We start from the raw sequence: 23,061 nt of genomic DNA on the forward strand, positions 1-23,061 counted from the left end.
GGGACCTGTTCTCTTCAAAGTAGGGTCCTCTGCTGGCTTTTAGTTGTGCAGTTTAGTTTAATTTGTTTCAAATCATCACTCATTTCTGCCAAAGAAATAGTCCCTAAGAAAACATTTGATAGTGAGTTCTTATAAAGACAAACCAGGACATTATGTCTTTAAATATACATTGCTATTGCATTTTTCAAATTTATTTTTATTCCGTTATCGCCATAAACCCAATTTAATTAATCTCAGCTGCCCCCTGTGTATATGATTATTCACAATGCTCAGCCTCTATGTATCATATGTAAAGGGTCCTCCGAAGGCCTGCAAAGGCTATTTGAGGAGTTCTTGTTCAGAATCAAGTGGCTTTCTGGCCCATTACCAGCCTATATTTACAGTATATTTATTTTTATAGTTTATGATGATAAGATAGTGATGAGACGTCTCATCTCAAAGTGTGAGCACAGCACACAGGAAGAGATCTCTGTCAGTGGGAATGTGTTGCCTAATCTAGCTTGGTGTTTTGTGTTATCCAACCTCACTGGAAACTCCCCTGCAGATCGAAACAGATGCATACAAAACATGCCCAGAAGCATAGACAAGGACATACTTATTGACATTAATTGCTATGTTGCAAAGAGGCCATCTGTGAACAGTGCCAGTCCGTCTACAGCTGTACGTAGCTAATATAATAACAGCACGTCATCAGAAAGGATGTACCTGATGTGTTAGCAAAAATACTTTTGGTCTACTGTTCGGTTGATACAAAGATGGACATAACGTGTTACTGCACATGCTGTATGGACAGAGGAGACAGATGAGCGTGAAGGGACAGCCCACTTACTGTAATCTTGTTGGCATGCACCCTCCCACCCGTCTGGTCGTGTATTGCCAGAGATATCACACAACGTATCTATATTGTCTGCTGCCTGGACAACCACAGGTAAACGGATCAGTATTTGGCAGGCAGCTGTTAGTAACCCATTGCTTTTCTGTTGGCGCTTTCTTGGCTCGATGTAGTGATAAGTTAGTTAGCTGTTGGCTGCAGCTAGAGTCCTGATTTTAGCCTATATTTGTTTACATTTGGGCAAATTGACATTATTAGAAGTATGCCGAATTAGCTATTAGCAGTTCCTGTTGGCAATGTGTCCATGGATGTACAGACAGATAGGGCTACAACTAACTATTTATTTCCATTCAATTAAACTGTTGATTATTTCCTTCGTTGTTTGGTCTATAAAATGTCAGAAAATGGTGAAAAATGTCATTCAGTTTCTCCCAAAGCCCAAGAAATCTATTTTCATTTGAGTTTCATTTGAGTTCATAGAGGAGATTAATTGATAAATCGTTGCTGCTCTACAGACAACTATCACCGAATACTTTCATACTGAAGAAAAGTTCTGGATTTATAAGGAGTGTTTTTTTTTGCATATCATTTCTAAGCTTATTAATGGAAATTAAGTCACAATGTACTTTGGCGATAATGACATCCGCAGAAAGTGAATTTCAAAATATGTGTATCATGAGTTAATAAAAATTCTGGACTATTTTTTAGTCCCTTACTTGCCTTTCACCTCACGCAGTAACTTTGCCTCATGGCTCTGTCTCTCATGCCCCCCCCCCCCCTCGTGGAGTAGCACCTCAGAGAAAACCTCTGCTTCTTGCGACAGGCCAAACCAATACTTTATGATTTCAGAATCATTTCAAAGAGACAGAAAAGATTTTCTAAGATATAGCGGGGGAACAAGTTTGGGAACTACTGGATTAGGATATCTGGAAAAAACATTTCTGTTGTTTGCTTTGGATGTGAGTATCATAACGATTCCTAAAGAATAGAATTGTAGTCTTTAAGGTCATACAACAGAAGTATATGGCGTACATCCAAGCCATCATGTTTGTTCCTCTCTCTAGCAGCAACATTGCTGTACCACAGAGGAATCCTTCTGTCTGACTTGTATGTGTTAATTGCTTTCTTCAAGTGTCTTTGAACTTCTCCCCTCTCAATAATGAGTTCTTTTAAAGAGACGAGGTTTGACATAACAGAACAAAGACGGTGTGAAGGACAAGGAGAACACAGAATACCAAACATTTTTCTTATCTTTTCTAATTTAGAACAGTTAGAAATGTAATATATTTAAAGTCTACTATGTGACTCCAACCTTCTTATCCCTCTCTCTCACTCTCTCTCTCTTTCTAGAATTACTTCTACACTATTTTAATGCAAATATTGACGAATGTTTGATTAGCAGTTATCGAATAAATCTGTAAACTACATTGGCAGGTGTGTCACCTTTGACCTTGTGCAATAGTAGAGGCTATAAAACCCAGCAGAGTAATACTTTAAGTATAAACTGAGCACACACTGGAATCTTTCACTTTATGATGTAAGTTCAGGGTGTTGGTGTGAGGAAGCATCAGTATGTAAGATGCTGCATAGCACCTTGTTTGTATGCCCTCCGCCCTTCCTCTGTGGCTCTGCCCAATTTCCTGGTTTTGTTTTCCTGTCACACGCCTTATTCTCTTGCTCTTTAATCCTTCGTCTTCGGCCTCGTGCTTAGTTCGTCCCCATCTCTCTACACTTAGCCCCCTTTTAATCTCAATCTCTCCAGAGAGCCCAGTGTCCCTGTATCGCCTCATTAATTATGCAGCCAAAGGAAAACCTAGCCAGAGGCTACAAGTTGTGCACAGAAAGTTCAGCCTCACCAAGTCACTTAGGATCTTTTTTTTAGGTGCTGTAAGCTGAGACATAGTCGTCAGCCCACCTATTCTGAGGAACAGCAACGGGAACACCATGTAACCGGTCCCTTTCTTTGACACAGAATTCAATCAAGATGCTGGTGTTCTTACCCGCTTTTGTCTGAGTGACACGTATCTTCAGGGGAAACGTTTTTGCAGCCAGTGCAGTGATGCGAGCACAATTGTAAGCAGATATGATCTAAAACATTGTGAAAAGACTTAGTACCAAGAATAGGACAATATCATTTTAACTTGATACTGATCAGTATTACACAGTGGTGGTGTGCTTTTTCTGAACAAACAGGTTTTGTTCTCAAATGCTCTGCAGGATAGAGATATTTAAAGTAGCCAGACTATTGCAGGCCATTTCAAAGTTGTGTTTTCGTATGGCAGCTCGGGGGTCTATCTATGTGGGTCTAACAGGCCAGCAACTGTGACGAAAAGACACAACATTGAGAACCCATTGTTTCATTTGGTGAACTAGTTCAAAAGCCAATTAAAAAACACTGGCCATAAAAAGTCCCATCAATGGCAGATTCAGCCTATTGCTGGTGTATTTGTCCTTATCGTCCATTTCTAGTGACGCTCTTCCCTGATCGATAGCCTGAAAGTGCCTGATACAGCATGGGGAGGGTGCTCTTATCTTGTCACTGTTTCTGGGTGACTGGAGCCAGTGGGTGAAGCTGGGGGCCAGCCAGCCGAGAAACCCAGCCTGGGTGTACTTACACGCACACACGCATGCATGCACACACACACACGCACGTACGTACACACACACACACACACACACACACACACACACACACACACACACACACACACACACACACACACGTACACACACGCACACAGGGTCAACCCCTATAAATAAGTTAAAGTCACTCACCTTCTATAAATAATGTTCCGGTTGTTGGACATTCATGCGTGTCTGTTATCAGATGGACCGAAAGGAGCTTTTTGAGTTGCTTGTGTTTGTGAGAGTTTGTGAGTGGAATTATATATAGTATTTAATATGGATGGGACTTCGCATTCCTGTTTGGATTGGACTTCTGCTTGTGTATGTAGACGTTTCTAGTAGTGGTTCAAATACATGTTATTTTTTTGTTTTTTTTGAGTTTTAAATAGGTCCTGACCAGATCTTCCAACACTTAAAGAGATAGGTATGTGTCATGTAGTGAAAGCATGCTCCCTAAGCCCCCCGTGAGTATGCGTGGAAGAGCTGGTGTGTCACAACACAGGCCATTATGCTGTCTGCAGTCAGGGGGGCTGCATTCCTTCACAGGGCTCATATTTCAAGCTCCTACAATGTGTAATAGAGTTCAGTCTGAAATTGTGTGTCTGTATTGTTTATAGTGGCATCACGGCTGTGGTCAAAAGTCCCAGTCCCAAAGGGTGAGACCTTTACGCACTCTATACTGGCTGGTATGCATGAGTTAGTGCCTTACCCCCCCCCCAAGGGCTTGAACTTGGCCTTTCGTTGTTCACTCACCGCTTTCGTCAATGAATCATCTTGCTCAGCCACTATCCTTCTGCAAGGAGGGTTTTGATGTTTGGTTTGACACACTTCACTGATTTATTAATGCAGTCATTCACATTTTTAAATCCTTCTCTTCTCAAATGTCAAAACCTCCAAGACCACATTATTAGAAATGCTTTTTTTCCCCTCCTTCTGGGTGAGGATTTGTCTCGCTCTGGGGATATTTGGCCAACTTTCTTCCACACCTGACATCTTATCATCCCATCTCCTTCCTTTCATCTGTGAGGAATTTTCAGAGGCTTAAAAACTGGGAGGGCAAAACATTGTGGAGGTAGCTTGTGAGATTTATTTCAGGGTTTTTATCAGAAACAAAGCCCATTTGTCTTTTTTTCACTTAGCAGTTTTATTAAAGAAAAACAAGCCTTATTATATGAGAAGCAAGCCAGTGCCTTTGTGTCAGGTGTAGTAGGTCAGCATCCTCCAAGCAGCCACCGCATGTCATTCTTTTTTCCTCCTCCACAGAACATGCCATCGCTGTGGGAGGCTGTCACAGAGCCTGGTTAAGCCACTTTCACATACTGTTCACCGCACACCATTATTTGTCCATTACTTGTAATTACCCATCACGATGACTGATGGAATATTTTCGAGGCTGAGTTGGCAAGCAGTTAGGATTATCCTGTTGAGGACTTTATATAATTACCCAGTCATTAAACACGGCTCAGTGTGAAGACAACCTGTGGGGGGCGACTTGCCAATGGCTCGTTTGTTGTGTTCGTGTCTCCAGGTTGTGGGAGCAGGCTGTTGTCTTCATGCTGTGTTGCGTCCAAGAAAGTGACTCTGGGACAAAAATCTCCAAGACTGGTACTTTGTCCTCAGGATAAAACTTTGTGAGGCCTGTTTTACAAACCGAGCCGATGATGATAATGACGAGGGGATGCAGGCTCGAGTTGTCTTGATTTTTCTGGATTAAGCTTCGTCAAAAATATGTTGGGCGATGATGGATGTGGAGATTGTTCTCTGACAGGATGCATCAATTTAGAGTTCCGCCTATTCGGGTTTTATACAGGTACTCATCGATCTTAACTGGTGGGCCAGGAGATCTTTACTGAGATAATTGAGGAGCAGAATGAAAAATACAATAGAGCCTCATCAGGAACTGGAGTTTGCCCTTTTCAAGTGCTTTCTTATCGAGTTTCAACCGCAAAGAAATCATGGAGGGGGATATTCAAAGTTTGACGTCAGATGGCAGGAACAAAGTAGGAACAGTGCTCTGGGCCACATTGTATTTTTGTCAGGGTCCAGAGGTTTCAAAGAGAAAGATTTGTTACAGTTTATGTACATTTTTTCCTTGTTTTTTCGTTTGAATGTGCGTCATCTCACAAGGTGAGACTGATCTAAATTATTCAACTCGTAGGAGAAATTTATGTTCACGGTTGTCTTTTGAGGAGTTTGAGCTTTGTGTGTTGTTGATTGTATGTTGTTATTCATTAATTGCAAATTTTGGTCTGTTTATGCACACCAACAACGGGCCATGTCAACAAATGAAACCTTCCACTGGAAAAACAGTTTGTTTGTTTTCTTTGCTTCTTCTCCTCCTGGAATGTAACCACTTGCATAATAAAACGATATGAATAATCTATTATGGAGCTGCAAGTCTAATTCAATTAATGGAACGAAATGTGACTTCAGTGTCCAGGCAAATGCCTTTTTACGAGGAATGCTGTTTGAATGTCAGCATCCTAATCGGACGGAGAGATTGGAGACATCACATATGGAATATGTGATGTTTCAGTGATTTTTCTGCTGTGTTTTTCTCCCTTTGTTATATTTCCTTTACAAATTAAGCAACTGCCATATCCTTGTAAAAGATGTATTCACAGGCAAAAGTATGAAATACCCCGGTCTTCTATGGAACAAAGAGCCCCAGTGTAGCCTGGAGTCAAGTGTAACTGCATACGCTGTACATTTCCAAATGGGTGGGATCTCATCTGAATTGCCCTGCTGCCTGCGTCAGAGATGCCTTTGATATTACGTCTTGGATGTTTTGTGAAAACTTGCTCAGATCAAAGATGTCTGTGCTGTCAGGCTGGCTGTCTTGGTCTCAGCATGATAACAGTGGGATCCAAGTGAAAAATTCATTGTGTTGTCAGGATCTCATGTTGCTTCTGTCTGTTTTCGGTTTATTACATCACTCTCTGGGACGCTGTTACTCTCCCTTAGACTACGATTTGCTTGCTAACTATTTTTCAATGGTTGCTTTTGAAAAGGCATTATGCAGTAAACATCTTTTTGAAATAGTCAAGAAGATGCGTGTTTTGATTATTCACTGCCTCTGAACTATTTGTTGCACCTTTAAAGTGAGATGCTATCAGTGGTATTCAGATGCCCACCATACCAGCTGCATCACTTTTATCACCACTCACACACTGGTAGGGCAAGGTTGAGCCCATCTCCAGCATAGAGGCTGATGGGGCTACTCTTATGAAACGCCGAGAGAAACTTGTTCCATTTCTTGATTTAGTATTTATTTGACAACAGCACCGCTCTTGTATTGTGTGTTTTGCTGAAAACAAGTACAGAAAAACATCCATGTTAACAACAGACTCTACAGCCAGGAGCCGGTTAGCTTAGCTCAGCATAACGACTGTGAACAAAGGGGAATAGTGAGCCTGGCTACTAGCTACTTAACATGTTCTTGTGTTTGTTTAATCCGTGCAAATTCTTAAAGTCACCGTGCTTGAGCAAGAATGGTCAGATACATAACTGTTTTTCCCAAAACTATAACCTTTAAATAGCTTATTAAAGGTAGTTGATGCTGTGTGTTCAGACAGGGAATTCAACTGTAACAGCTAATGGCTTCATATGCACAGCAGTGGAGAAACTGCAAGTGAGTTTTTTGTTTTGTTTATAAGATGCAGCTTGTCAATCATGCTCATAAAGGGCCTCTTGGTGCACTGTTTAATTCAATATTGTTATTGAATTAGTTGTAATCTGATTGTTCTTATTCACTATTACAGCAACTGCAGAGGGTTTTAAAGAGAAACGAGGTCGGTGCACCACAGCAGTAGTTTGAGTCATGGTCTGGTGCTCTGCAAACAGAGGGGATCAATTCCCTCTGCTCCCCTTCCCATCTTAGTTAACCTTGGATCGTGGTTAACAGAGCAAAAATTGATCGTCAGCCGGGTTGTGTTTGTCTACCCCCCCCAGCAAGGACCGTTGGATCAGAGGTCACACTGTCTCGTCTCGTCAAATCCTGAGTGTCACTCTTGACTGAAAGAGAGCAATTTCTTAAAAAGTTCTTTGATACAGTAGAGTGAGCTGGTAAAAACTCATTTTGCTTTGTAGCTCTTCTCGGGCGTGCCTTCTGTTTTTCTCCGTCTTAGCTGTCCACCATCTTCCCTTATTTACTGTATGCCCTCTGCCATTTAGCCGTCTATCTCTCCATCGCAGCTGTCCGTCTGTTTTTCTCCAAGGTTTATCATTGTCTCTTATCAGCTGCTGCTGGTTCTTCTAGGCTTCCTGCACCTCATATCAGCCGGACTCATTACACTGTAGCAATGCTCTGCTTTCAAGAGAGATTATGCGTTACTGTCGGTGCACTAACAAACCAGGTCAGGGGGGGGGTCCCATAATACAACCGCTCAAACACCAAGTACAGCTTTCATCCACATGGGAACCAAGCATTTGAATACAAGTGTATTATGGGAACTGCTGATAAAGGATGACTGCTTTTACTATTTGTCAAACGGTAAACTACAACTAGCTCAGGTCAGAGTGACTCCTTGGGAGCTCTCCGCTCAGCGCCCTCAGTGGGCCCACTTAAGACTTGATAGATTTCTCATTATTTTTAGGCAGCCATGATGGAGCACTCAGGTAGCACACAGCCTGTTCTGATTTTCTTTTAGATTCTACTTCCTGAGTGGAAACACTACCCCGCTATGGCACATGAATGATAAGCCAGTCTACTGCCTGCCAAGCCCCGGAGATGAATACTTCTCTTCATGTGAAACAATAACAAATATGTAATCTGGAAGCCCCGGGACATTTTTCCATCCCTCCATTTGGATATCCATCTCTGAGAGGTTTCAGAGAGGCTACGAACACTTGAACTGTGGCAGAGCACCAAGGAATCGATGCCAAGCCGTAATACCAGGCAATAAGTGGGATTATATTTGTCGTTTATTTGACAGTGAGCTGAGTTTATTGGGTTTGTCTACAGTGTGCCAACCTTACAATCTATTCTGATGTTTCGTCTTGGCTTTTCTGCATCCACGTGGGCAGGTTGAGCCGATCGACTGTCAAGATTGTTGTAATACAGACAAGAGCCAACTGCACTTTACAATCACAGCAGTTGCAGAGGAAGCAACTGAAGGCAGAACAGATTCAAAATATGTGTAAGAAACACAACCAACATTCGACTTGCTGTTGCATTTTAGATTTATACTCCATTCAAAGAAATGTACCTTTTACATTGTTTCAAAAGCCGGAAAAAAAAGTTGTTTTTAAATTGGTTTAAGTGCTTCGTCCAGTAAAACATATCTGCATTTTCCATTATGTTCATGGGGCTACTTGGTGAGTCAGCTAATTTGACCAAGCTTGAGTTACTTACACACAAAAAAATGATGATGCACACTGCACACTGCAGCAGCACTTGCTGTTGTGCCGTGGTGTGACAAAAGCTGGAACAGGAGAGAAAGAGTATAGTGTTTGACACTTTGCCACGCTGTGAGTCATATGAGGAGCCCGGAGCAAACATTTCAGTTGACGACTCGGGTTAGATGTCAACTCAGCTTTAATGGGAAAGTCACAGTCACCTGCAGAGATTTAACTGCAAAGAGAACAATTTAGCAAATCACAATATGGCTTTGACTATGAAAATGCACAGTGAAAGCAGCTGAAATCTCAGGTCTGTACGACAATAGTGATTAAGAATAATAACAGTGTCATTACAAGAAATGTGTTCAGAACATAACCGCTGTTTGAGCATTGAGTAGAAGTGTGAAAACGTTGAGTAGTTGAAAACTAACCAAATATTGAAAGTAGTCATCGAAAGCCTCGCTAAATTCGTCTTCAGTCCTTTTTACTTATTCTTAAATCAGACACTTTCTCATAACCATTGCTTATTTTAGACTCTTGACTTAAGTTCTTGTATGGATTTGTATGTATGTAAAGGAATAGTCCAACATTTTGGGGAATACTCATATTCGCTTTCTTGTCGAGAGATAGATGAGAGGATTGATACCTCTCTCCCATATGTACAGTAAATATGAAGCTTCAGCCAACATGCTTATATTCTTCAAGCCGGAAAATCTTGTTTGGGTGCCGTATTGACACGAGTATCATAAATATATACCCAACCCTAGTCATGACTGCAATAGAAAAGAAATAATATTTAACATGCAGCACTCAGTCAGTTTCTAAAGTAAATGGTTAGGGCACAGAGAAGTCACCGTTTGTAAAGCTTGGTGCATGTGGGTCTCAAGGCCCAGGTGAGCCACCGCCTCGGGTTGCTCTGTATCTGATGCTGACCCCCCACAGTATTCACAGGTACGTCGGAGAAGAGGCAGGTGAACAGTTGAGACAGCCAGAGGGAGTTTGACCCGGCAGTCGCGTTGTGTTCAGGGCACATCTCTCCTCTCCTTGGCTGACCCCCTCCCTGACTTTCCCTTTGTCTGTCTCTGTCTCTCTCTAACTCCCTCCCAGAATTACGTGAGCAAGAAGGAATGAAAAGAGGTATTGTGCTCTGTTAAATGTAAGCTGTGTGTGTGATTGTGTGTGTGTGTGTGTGTGTGTTTCAGTGGCTGTCTCTCCTCTAGCGCTGTGAGATGCAGCTACTGTATGCACAGCCTTGGCATACAACACATTGGTCAGAGGAGCAAGGAACCAGCGTCATATGTACTTTTGTCAGGGTCAAATCTCACATGCAGTACCAAAATACTGTCTTGTGTCCACTGACATACCTGTACTAGTTAGACAGCAATGCCTATTAGTGGCGTCTTCCTGTGCAGCACTCAAGAGGTGCCAGTGATTGTTCACAGTGAGAATGAAGACATATTTCATCATGCTCTTAGCATGAGCCTTTTAGAAAAAAAGTAGGAGTTATTTTCCACAGTGAGGAAGAAAACACATCAATGCTTGTGTTTTCACAGCTTGTTATGCGAGGCTTGTTTTTTTTTGTCCGGATATGTGAACAGCATGCACTGGCACTCGGGATAAATGCTCTTCTAGTACTGACAGAAATAGGCCTGTAGCACAAAGTAACAGAAACCATACAAAGTACCAAAGGTTGACGCTGAATGTCTCGGTCAGATAGACTACTAAAAAGTATGGTGTTATTGGTGTTAGTATAAAACCATTCAAACACTAACCAGCCATAACTGGTACACAAGTAATCGTTGTGACTGTAATTCCTTTCAGCTCTTAAATAAAAGGCCTCACTACTGCATCCACCACAGACCCATTCATGTCATTCAGACTCACTCAAGAGACATGATACTCCATTATTGGTCATTATCCATCTGGAGTAGTTGGTTACACACACTGGCACGTAGCTAGTTATTATTCGTAAGTGATAACCTTTCTGTCTGATGTTTGCTGTGGATCCAGTCTGCCTGTCCTCATATCTAAATGTCAGCACTGATTGCTGAGCCAATCAGGGCCCTTCTATCATGCAACCCCAATGGGATATCATCTGATAAAGATACAAACTCATTCAACTGCTAGCCTTTATGGCGTTTACAATGTCTTTATTGTCCGTCAGAGCTGCAACGATGAGTTGACAGACAGAAGAATAATCACCAAGCTGTTGTCAGCCTCTCAAATATGGACATTGTCTGCTTTTCATATTATATTAAACTGACAAAACAAGACATTTAAAGACATCACCTTGGACTTTGAGAAACTGGGATGGACTGTTCTCTGACACTTTACAGATCTATCAATTAATCGAAGAAATAATCAGCATGATTAATCAATAATCTAAATATTCTTATACATCTGCCCTTTTTTCTCTGTCTGCAAGCCATCAGTGTCGCGGGCTTGTCCGTCTCGATGGCTGCGAGTGGGCTAAGGTTCACGTCACGCGCTCGTCTTCTGATCTGTGACCTTTTGTCACACGTCACCCGCTTTCTCCCCCCACCATGTTTACTGAGTCTATCCACGGCCCAGACTTCAGTCAAACAAAGTGAAAACTGGCAATCACATTATGTGATTGCCAGCTGTGAGCAAGTTGGAACAAGAAAACATGACAATGAAAAGGAAACAAAGCCAACAAATACAGCTCACTCTCAATAATAATAAGTCACCCATTCCACTTAACAACTGTTACTGCTAACATACGCTTTGGAAGAGTTCTTAACCACGGGTTAGTACCATCATCATTATTTTAATGCTTTGTTTAAAATGAGCCAAGACATCAAAAAACAAATCATGACTAACAAGCAAAATTCCTCCAGTTTGAAATGTCAAAAATATAATAATTCAATCAATATTATAATTTATTGAGTCCATATCATTCTATTAAGTACATTTTTAAAGCAACACTGTTTTCCCCCCTCTTGGGATCAGTAGAAACAAGCTGTGAAAGCAACAGCAACACATTATCTTCTTTTAAATTCATACATCTCCAAGTTGTTAACAAACGTTTGCCTCTTTGCAACATTAGCATTCATTTGGAGTCGTGCTTCTGGCCACCTGGGGGATGCAAGTCCAATATTGATAATATCATTATCAAACTAACACCGTGGTGGTTGCGATGAAGAAGAGGAATCAATAGAAAAGCAGTGTTCTCTTGCAGCTGCAGTTGAAGTTCAATATTAACCTAATAATGAAAATCATACTCTCTCAGATAGACATAAGTAATAAAGATGCTGGCCCTTTGGGCATAAATACAGAGGAATACTAATGGCTGACAGCATGCCCCTCTGTTGGCTTCTGTAGTCTTCCCACATCCATCACCTCCCAGAGTGCTGTGCCCTTCTCTCCCCCCTCTGCCTCTCTCTTAGGCAATCAGCTGGCATTATCCCCGTCATCTTGTGGTTGTATAGGCACGCAGTGATTTGACTATCTTTTCTCTGGAATTATCTGTCTTGCTCGGTAAAACCATCTGCGTTCATTCATCCTAAAAGGCTACCGCCACCACTGCCAGCTCACTGCAGTCTCTTTCTTTATCTCTGGAAAGGCAGCTAGAAAGGTGTGTCTTTGTGTGAATGAAGAAGAAGAGAGAGGAAGCGAGCTTCACTAGTAGGAGGTCAGGAGGTCAAGAGGGTATCACTGGTTCGGGGAAGCCTAAATATAGCTCCAGAATCAGACGGATCTGAGGTCAGCTTGTTCCAGGAACAGGTTCACTACTGTCGGTTGATAAAACATTTTTCACTTTCTATCCCTTCTGTCTCTCCACCTTCTCTCTCCCCCCCCCCCACACACACACACTAGTTAATTAGATATTTTAATATGTGTTTACTGTTTATAAATGTGCATTCCAGATAGCTTTACTTATTCAAGTAAGAAAATAACCACATATTAAATCGCAGCAAAATCATATTCAATCGAAAGCCAGGTTTTTAGAAACTGTGTAAAGGTGAAATTAACTTCTCTGGGTGGCCCCTTAAACAGACTTGTAGTGTGTGTGTATGTGTGTGTTTGATGGAGTATTAAATATTAAATGAAAAAAAGCTCTGTATATGCAATCTAATTCCTAAAGAATGCATGACTAGAAAAGACTACATGTGGTTCAGCTCAGCTTTAATGCTAAGTTCTACTGCTGCTTTGTGTTTCTAATTTAACAAGGTAAAGCAGAAAACCTGCCTGCTGACTCTGTGACTCTTCGCAGCTTACTTTTGCTCCATGAGGGCATGACTCTAATGTGCAAAATACGGGTGTAAATTGGCCACGAGCCCAGTATGTCTTACTATGTTTTTGTTCAGTTATGACCAAATGGTGCACTGGTGTCGAGAAAACTGGCCTTATTAGTTTGGACCAATCTGCTGCACACTTGAAATTAGGGCCCTAGAAATGAACTAAATTCATGGGGGTAATGAAAGGGCATATGTTTTCTGCCTAAAATGTTTTGATGGTGCAGCCGCTCTACTATTTCTGCTCTTCTCTGCACCTTTTTTTGACAGTACACCCCAAAGGATGTAGCTTAAACATCACAAGCTGCTACTGTATTGCGCTTTAACAATGGGATTCACAGTTGAGTGCTAAACCCAAAGTCCAAAAGTAAAAATATAGCACATCCCAAATTTCAAAGTCAAGAAGGACAAAATACTATTTCACTGGTTTGTTTGGCTCTCTTCATGAGTCACTAGTCAGGTGATGTGAGGCAAAAAAACGAGTGACATGTTAGCGTTTTGTCTTCCTTGACTTTGAAATTAGGGACGTGCTACCTTTTCACTCTTGTTTTGGCAATATGCTACTGTAGTGTATCACACTGCACTGTACTGCAGCAACCAGGCTCGAGAGACAGACTTGAATCATTTACAACACTGCACACAGAGGACTAGAGGAGAGATGGATGAAGTTGTGGAGGGAGACTGCTGAAGTCACAGGGAAGGGAGTTATTGAAACAGAGAAGAATGGTGTTAGAGGAAGGAAGACGTCAAGGTAAAGTGGGATGCAGATGTGACACGTCCAACTCTTTAGTCTTCCCGCTCCCTTAACATCTCCCCATCGATCTGTGTCCACTCTCCTCCAAGCTACCTTGTCTTTCTTTTCATCTCTTCATATTGTATCTCCAGTCTGGCTGTGGACCAGCGCAGCATTGAACTCCCATCTGCTTGCGGCCAATTTGGAAAGAATTTGCCCATCCGTTAAAGTGCATGTTCAGTGGGACTTTCATCCCTTTCCTCTTATGTTTTTTTTCCCGCTCTTTCTCTCTCTCTTTTGCCATCTCAGATTAGTGAACAGCCAGCTAGGTCTCCCCTGACATCAATAAAAACAGCTTTTTCAAGAGCAGATTTTGTGGAAGACAAAAGCACAATGTTTGGAAACCTTCAGGGGAAATCCACATGGAACAGGCAAACATTGTGCTAGTCTCTTTAGGTGCAGCTCTCCCTGCAACAATGATCCCTTTGTACTGTAATGGGCCAAAATAAGACCTGGAAGTATTCCTTTTCCTATTTACTTTAACAAAGTGATCCATTTGCTGTAGAGTTTGTGTAATGAGAGCGACAATGTGCGGTGCACAGAAAAAAGGAGGTTACCAAAGTTACCCAAATGAAAATTCTTTTTAACATTAACAAGGACAAACAAGAAACTCAGACAAGATGATGCAGGTAGTTTCATCTGATCAGAAAAGACACACGACCAAGGCGTAAAATCCCTCTTTTGTTGTCTTCTCCTCTTCACACAAGCTACTGTCCAATTATTTCCTTCCCACAAACATCAAGGTTATTCAAGCACACATACTGTACATACATACAGCTGTACTGCTGTCACGATAGAAGGATGGATCATGTTTCTTCTTTGATCAACACCCTCACATCCACACATGTGGATATTCTGTTGAGCTTGACTGCTAATGGCTGTCAAGTTTCTTTGCCAGGATTCTTTACATTCAATCTTTTTGCTCTATAAAAAAGTTATTTTAGAGTTGTTACTCCTCCTCGGCAGGCTAAGTAAAGCTTAAAGGAACCAGAGATGTAATTCAGACAAATAAGCAGGTTTTATATAACAGTTGCCAGGCCAGGCATTATTGTGATGAATGGCTACAATGTGTGTGTTAAGGATGAGCTTGCTCACACTCACTTTTAATCTTACTGCCTTTGTGAAGGATTCTTTGCAGTTATTAAATGACAAGAATGACGCATCATTGCCGCTGGGAAAGAGGCTTTTAATCGATCTGTTTTTAGCAAACTGGATTTTTCTTCCACAAGCACATCCATTTATCGACAGATTCATACAATTGCATTATCCAAGAATCAGTACAGAAAAAAAAACACGCAGAGAAAGAATGACTCAACGGCAAACTTTCTCCCAGAAAAGCCATTCAATGAAACTCAGTAGCCATGGGAGGCCTCCACAAATGTTTCCAGCTTTTGTTACCCTCTGATTTATAGTCGGTCACTGTGTCCTTGAGGTGTTCATTTAGATTTCCCGCGAGCCAATGTGTGGGCTCTGTTGGGGCATTGTGTTGCTCAGAGTAAGCAGTTGATTTCGCTTTTATGGCCTTGTAATTGTCCTCCTAATTATGGACAACAAAGAGATGTGAGGTGGATGGTTGGGAATGGCTGGTTGTGTGCCAGAGGAGTAAGTAATAAGAAGGGGATGAACAGCCTCTGCGGTGTTAATGAGAGAGTCAAAGAGAGACACTTTATAGGAGATTGCAGAACTATGTGTGTGTAGCAGCTTTTCATTTATGTCCAGAGATATGTCATTTCCCCCAAATCAGGGACGTCAGGGAGTTTGTTTGATACACTCTTCAAGTGGACCATTTGTCATGAATATACCAGAATATACATCCCAAGTTGAGCCCCAAATTTCTGATATTAGATAGTAGATAAAGCTCTTTCTCTTTATAACAAACCACTGTGTATCTATGCCGATACAGCAATGGAGAGACAACCAGCTAGCCCTGTCGATAAACACATCCGCTGGAGGTCTGACTTTTACATCTACAGCCACATTTGAGCTTATGTCACAGATTTCATATTGTGTAAATCCTCAGTGGAGGTTTTGGAGACTTTGGGCTGGATGCTTCTTTGTTGGTAGTGGTCATTGGCATTCGAACACTGCTGGAGTGCAGCAGAGCACAGCAGCATGGCATACCGAGGGTGAATGTGAAACCGAGAGATGACGAATGAACTGAGAGCAGCTTCAATGATTGAGCAGGTGTCTATAAGGGAGTGAAGCTGGGTATCTGGTCCATAGACTATCATAATCTGAAGCAATGAATGTCTGGTCATTATGCATTCTTCTTTACTATATATCCAAAAATGTCACTTGATACCAAGCACTGATAATAAATACTTTTTTTGTTTTACTTAAAAATGAATCTTCACTATTTTTTAAGTGTTTCACTCACAAATCTCTGTCTCTGCAAAATGAAACTGAGTTCAAGTTCCTTTTGATACACACAAACACAATGGCCTCTCTGCTGCGATGGCACTGTATCAATATTATGTTCTCTCCACCCTGCTCTGTTCCTGTTTGCACAGCCCAGTAAATGTACCCACCTAGTAATCGCCAATGGAGGAAATTCCAGTCTGTGGTTTTCCTCTGCTCTGTCCCCGTCTCTCTTTGTAATTCACACGGACTTTTCACACTTGTTTGTCTTTCACAGACACACAAAGTGTCAAACCAACGTCACCCTCCGCTCATCTGCTGCAGTGTAGCAGAAGATACTTTTTCCACAGGAAGATCTGTAACCAGGCTTTCTCTTACTGTCCCTCGCTCTGTGAGTGCTGCTGTTTGTGTACCTACAACAACACACGCACACGCTTAAGTTCCTCTCTCATGCTCTGACCCCCTGAAACACTGGTTTCTGGATCAGTGCCAGCTTGAGTGTTCATGAGAGCCCTCATTTGCATGTACAAGCCATCTGGGAGAACAATAATTCCTTTCCCAGCATTCAGACATGCATGGGCCCTGCAGACATGAAAATACCATGCATACATACACACTTTCAGTTGTGCACAGGACACAAAGTCCTCCACAAAAGCCAAGGACGGATGCTTGCATCATCAGAAACTTTACGTCACTGAATTTTTTATCAAGCCTGTTTTATTACTTGACTGCCACCTGACGTTGAACAACAGTCTTATTTCATAACGTAGGTTTGAATCATGTGTCGCCGTGCCCTAATTCCTTCTTTTAGGCTGCATCATGTCCAGCCGGCGTTGGTGTTTTCTACGGAGTATCTTACTCTGTGCAGATGAGTCAGTAGAAAGAAATTGGGCTCGCAGGAAGGGAAGCTCGACTACTGAGATAAAGAAGACAGATGATAAAAGAAAGTGACAAGTGACGGACCAAAAGCAGCGCTTTATGAATACTCTCTGGGTCAGGATCTTGCTACAGAGCAACAGTGTTTCCGAGAATGGAGAGAATTAAATAAAAATAAGCTAGTGACGAGGTGACAGTGAGACGGGTATTGAAAAAAGGTCATAATAGTGGAGGAAGAGAGCGGCAGGTTTATTTTCTTTATTTTCTGTTTTTCTATATATTCTTTAGCTCGTTGAGTCAACTTTTTCTTTCTGTCCTTATTTCTTCACGGCTCTTTTTCACGATTTCAAAAAATGTGCTTCTTAGAAATCCTTGATGGGTGCCATTATTACTTTTACTATTATATACTATATAGAGATGTGACCTTCATTGTTTAAGGACTTTAGCAGCACATTTTTCTGCGTTATGCAGAATTTATTCCCAAACCAGGTAGCACTCTTTGTTCTGTATTACACGTCCCCAGTTGATTTAAATTTCTTAACAATTTGAAGATGCAAAGTCTGACACAATATTGCATTTTCTCTGTATCTTACTATAATGGTATATTTTAACAAGGAACGTATTCGCTGTGCTCAGTGCTAATGAGCTCGGGGGCCCTGAGAAACAACTTAAGCGGCATTAAACATCAACATTACTTTGAAACTCAGCAAAGCTTGTTGAAACTGTCAGTGTGGATGATATGTGATGTACAGTTTTAATGTGGGTCATGTCTCGCAGGGCTGCAGCTCAAGAGGTTTGCTGACTCAGGATAATTTAGCATTGTAGCATTCAGATTGAGGAGGATTTGTACTGCAGCAGGTTTGTGGTCCCACTTTTATGGTGTGCCGTTGGCAAGCGCGAATTTGCATGATTGAAGACAAATAAGATTTCTGAAGTGATTGTGATGGGAATTTTGTCACAATTGTTTGAGAGATTTCACACGATTGATAGATGGAAAAATAATCAGATGAATTGATTACATAAGTAATCGTTAGGTGTATGTAGAGCTACAACGTGATTTCATCCGAGTAGATCGAAAGACAGTTAATTAAAAGCTATTTATTTTGATTGGCTTCGTCTTTTAAGCAAAGACAAACCTGTTAACTTTCCATGAGATCTCAGGGTTAGTTGTGTCACACACTGTCAAATAGCCGAACACATTTCAAAGGATTTTATTTCGAATCGTTTGTGAAACCAAACAAATGTACTGTGTTCCTGTGTCAGGGATGCTGCTCGTTCAAACAGCCGGCTGAGTTCAGCAGAACCAGCGTGTGTTCTGTATCCCACAAAGACTTTACTGAGAAAGATTCCCCACTTGGAACACCTGCAGCTGTAGACCAATTAAAATCACCACCCACCACTCCCTGACCCATTTGTTTTGACTCGCACACACACACACTGACACCCACAATGATAACAGCTGGAGAGAGTGAAAGCAATCAATGAATAATTGATGATAATTGGCTCTACCCATTCATAATTCATACCCTCAATTATCACTAAGAGGCCCCACCTGAGTTTAGTGTGTGCGTGTGTTTTTGTGTACCCGATGGTGGACTGTCTTATATCACAGAATACATGCGTGCATGTCCCAGCTGCTGTGTTTGTTGCTGCTGTAATTTCAAATTTCATTAAATGTTTTGTAAGAGTTGTTGGAGGTTGTGCTGTAGACATGCTTTATCTCCTTCTGACACGCATAGTAGGTTATCAATGTGCCGTCTTCCAAAATGTTATCTCCCCTTGTAGCTGCACAAGCAGGAAACTCCTCTCTCCTGATAAGCGAATGGAGTACGTGCTCCACACTCAACACGCTCCCTTATCGAAGATGTCGTTTGGATGCAATCCCAGATTCTTACGCTATCGAACAAGAAGTTGTGATTCTAGATAGGCAATATTCAGCCATGCAACTTGTGTATTCATTTATCCTCCTCCACTCTTTTATATAGGTTGATGGAAAAGTAACTATAAAGTACCTAACTCTGCAAGGGTAAGATAACTGGCTCCAACGAAAGTAAAGAATTTCTCTTAATGTACATCTCCCCTCCTTTTCTTTCTCCACACTTTTCTGCAGATCACAACTCTGATCAACCATAAAGACAAGCCAAAGAAGTCTGAGCGTACCCAGGCAGCCATACACAGGGTGGGCCAGGCAGTGAGCGTGGCTGTGGGGCGCTTTGTCACCGTCGGGGAGGCCATCGCCACAGAGAACCAAGAGCTCAAGGATGAGATGGGTCAAGCCTGCTTCGAGGCACGCAGAGCAGGTAGGCCCCTTTTGCTCGCTCAGATTATGTACTCAACATTTCACCAAATTTCTGACCTTAAACTCAACACATTGTTGAGTGTTTCTCTTTTTCGGGCGAGATAGAGACGGCACTTATTTTGTGGTCGCACATTAATGTCGTAAATCTACGTGGTGCTTCATTCTAAAGACCTCCTCGTAGTGGAGACTGTGTCTTCCTGTCATAAGCATGGCCATGGTGTTCAGAAATTGCCATTGAGAGTGTTAGCTGGTCAGCCAACAAGACGTATCAGTGTTTATTTGTTAAGATAAACTGTGACAGTTTCTGAAAGCATCGGGTGTCACCGTCAGACTTCAGTGTTATTAAATTTGAGCACGTTTTGATTTGTCTGGACAGCCTGGCTGTCAGTCCGCATTACACCAGAGGACCTCCAGATTGTTCTAAAGACATTGTTGTTATTAGGTTGGAAGTAAAGGCTGAAACTCCAGGGTGCTGTGTAGGAGGAGGGAGTGAATGTGTCTGTGCTAGTTTGGAAAGCACTGCGTAGGTTATGGTAGAACGCTCCTGGAGACTTTATATATCAGGCTGTTGGCGAGCTTGAAGATGTTGTAGTTTTCCCGATGTTCACCACCTCATAGATTACTTCTGTGTTACAATGAGGATGTTTTTCTCCACTTGAGGTCAGGACCTCTCTTTTTTTTTTACTGGTTTTGAATCTGCTGGCTGGGCATGTCTGTGTGGAGTTTACATTTCTCCCCACGTCTGCATTTCTGCAGTTTCAATCCTATTCTAAAACATGCAGGTTAGGTGATAGACTGGCAACCCGTCCTCTCCTAATGTGCAAACCTGCAATGGTTATCAGTTTGATGTACAGTATATGGATATATCAAGGTTAAAACAGCAAACAACTGAGGGAAACAAAGAGGTACAGAGGATTGTACGAGGGGTGGAAACAGTGACAACCAGTGTGAAGGAACAAGAATGTGTGGATCACTCTTTCACAGCACTGTCAGCTTTTATTGAACCCAAGAAAGAAGAGGTGATGGTTTTTGTCAGGAATGTGTTTCTTTCAGTGTTTCTACACTTTCTTGTAACGTTTTGCCGTTAAACTTCTGTCTAAAAATACACACTCAAGACAAATGTCAACCGTGTATCTCCCTGTCTATCTAAACTCTCTTGTAATTCTCAGCTTAGATAGTTGACGCCACTTGCTTGGTGAAACACATCTTTCTATTGGGAAACGTAGTTCTTATCAGGCAAAACAAGGGCCCCTTTTAGCCTTCTACAGAGCAGACCAGAAACAATATCACAATTGATAAGAATTTAGACACAACACCGCGATAATAGGTTTATGTCGGGGGAACTAGCTCGTGTGGAAAAGCGTCTAATCCTCAGACAAAGAGAGTGCTGGTGGGAGGAGGCGAAAAGACTGATGAAAAAATGTGCGTGTGAATGTGTGTGTATAGGTGAGGCTAAGTGAAGTGTGTGTGTGTGTGTGTGTGTGTGTGTGTGTGTGTGTGTGTGTGGTAGTGTGTGTGCTTGTGCAAATGTGTGGATGTCTGAGCCCACTGCGACTAATTTATTCTAGTTCTTATTTTCCTCTTAGGGAGGCGTTTTCCCTTACACTTCTCCTGACAGACACTACACAACTGTTCCCTGAATTGAAAAAAAAGAAAGAAACTTTTTGTCTCTCGGACCACTTTTTAAATATGACGGAGATATCTTCAAGGATGAAAAAATGAGGCTTTTTGGAGGCTTTAAGTCTCCAGGAGAGAGAGGGCTAGTTAGTGAAGGATTGGTGTTTCTCTAATACCTAGCCACAGGGAGAGTTTAATCAAGCAGGCTTCAGCCTCGTGTGCTATAATGAATGAAATAAAAGCAGGTTGAAAGCTCTAGTTTAATTAGATGCTACCCATCATCAGAGCGATGGAGAGATGCAATGAGGCAGGTCAGTGAAGGCGATCGGTGTTGGATCTCCGTCTCTGTCTCTTCCACTGAGTCTCTCAGTGTCATTCTCACATCTGCGTGCTTCTGTCTCACTTTTCCTTTCTTTCTCAGAAAGATTCAACATAAGATGGTAGTTAGGATCGAATAAAGTCATAGCAGGTACAATATGTGAGTGTGTAGATACAGGACCACCGGTGCAGGACAATAAGTTGGTAAAAAAGGGTATTGTTGACAACTGAAGGACCAGAGGGATAGCTCTGTTTTACATTTAAGGTCATGAATATATCCATCTTCCATACCGTCCATAATCATTTAGAGAGGAGAGTTGGCTCCTTCTGCTTTCCACCCTGCTAGTGTCATGGGGGTTGAGCAGCATTGTTTGCGAGCCCAGCCTCGATGTTTTAACTGGTTAACAGAGCTGGCACTGAAAAGTAGCCTGTCAAATGCAATCAGTTCGTCAGTGCTGCTTCTTAGGACCAGCCAAACCAAATAGACAGCCAAGCAGCATGACCCGATTTTACTGAGAGATTCCCCCTCCTCTTCCCACTCGCTCTTAAGTCTAGACATTTTCCTCTTGATAGGGACTATTTTACTGATGGGATTTTAGCTTAAAAAACTCTGTATTCTTCCCTCTTTGGGGCTAGTATGAGCAGCTGAGAAAGAGAGAAAAGGGAAAGTTGGACTCTGAATGAATATTTATCATTTGCATATTTCATGCAAGAGCAAATTCATGCTTGGCATGTTTGCGAATTGTATTTGAGGGCTCACGTCACTCAGAAAGCATGCCAGTAGTGTTTGGGTCAGGCTGGCCTAGCTGTCATACAACTGTGCCGAATATAGAGTTTCATCCTGTGTAGGACCATACGTTCTCCCAGAGGTGAAGAGTGTCTGGCTTAATTTTGAGGGCATATCAATTGGCCTCCCATCTTTTCATCTTCTGCCTCTTGTCTGGGTCCAGATCTCAGTGGCAGCAGGCATAGCAGAGAAGCCAAAAGGTCTTTCTGGCCAGTCACATCCTCCAGCTCTTCAGAGGGAATCCCAGGGCGCTCTCAGGCCAGATGGGATATGTAAACCCTCCAGCATGTTCTGGGTCGGCCTCCCCAACTGGACATTTCCTGAATCATCTGACAGGCAGATAGAAAAGCCTCATAAACTGTCTAGCTCAATACAATCAAAATATGCATAAGCCTAGAAATAATGTTGTATGAATGTCCACTTACAGTGTTTTAGTTGTCATGTGTGTTCCCAGTGAGCTCCACACTTTGAGGAAGCTTTGTATAGATTTTAAATTTTGGGGAAAAAAGAACACTGGATTGGGATCAGTACTCCGTATCGGCAGTTAACGAGAGTGTATGTAAATTAAAAGCATTTGCAGGAGGGAAAAAGTCGGATCCCTATACACACACATACTATATCAGCCTGAGCAGTTTATCACTCCAGCTCTGCTGTTGAATCAAACAGTAGCCTTCTCTCCTGTCTTGTAGGTGATGCCATAGCCCAGCTGACAGATGTGGGATCAGCCTTGCCGTCCCAGTCAGACGGACTTGTCACAGTGTTCAGTGATAGGACGGGGATGGTGAAGGCTGCCCGCTTGCTCCTCTCTTCAGTCACTAAAGTCCTGGTCCTGGCTGACCGCATCGTCATCAAACAGATAATCACATCACGCAACAAGGTGAGACATGCAAACGTGAGATGTGATAACCTTTTAAGGACATGCATAAGCTCTCTTGCTTAGTCTCTCTTGCACACACACAT

General features: G+C 42.1%; 1 protein-coding gene across 2 annotated transcripts in view; it reads left to right on the forward strand.

Moving 5' to 3' along the window:
* The window catches only part of ctnnal1 (catenin (cadherin-associated protein), alpha-like 1), a 44,764-nt gene that overhangs the window by 6,047 nt on the left and 15,656 nt on the right, over positions 1 to 23,061 (forward strand). For both annotated transcript variants that reach the window (XM_031853756.1, XM_031853755.1), the window contains exons 2-3: positions 19,191 to 19,380; positions 22,791 to 22,978. In XM_031853756.1, the coding sequence (XP_031709616.1) occupies positions 19,191 to 19,380; positions 22,791 to 22,978 (378 nt within the window). The remainder of the gene's footprint in view (positions 1 to 19,190; positions 19,381 to 22,790; positions 22,979 to 23,061) is intronic.

The sequence above is a fragment of the Anarrhichthys ocellatus genome, unplaced genomic scaffold, assembly GCF_004355925.1.
Source record: "Anarrhichthys ocellatus isolate YVR2014 unplaced genomic scaffold, GSC_Weel_1.0 scaffold14, whole genome shotgun sequence".
In the NCBI taxonomy this organism is placed as follows: Eukaryota; Metazoa; Chordata; class Actinopteri; order Perciformes; family Anarhichadidae; genus Anarrhichthys; species Anarrhichthys ocellatus.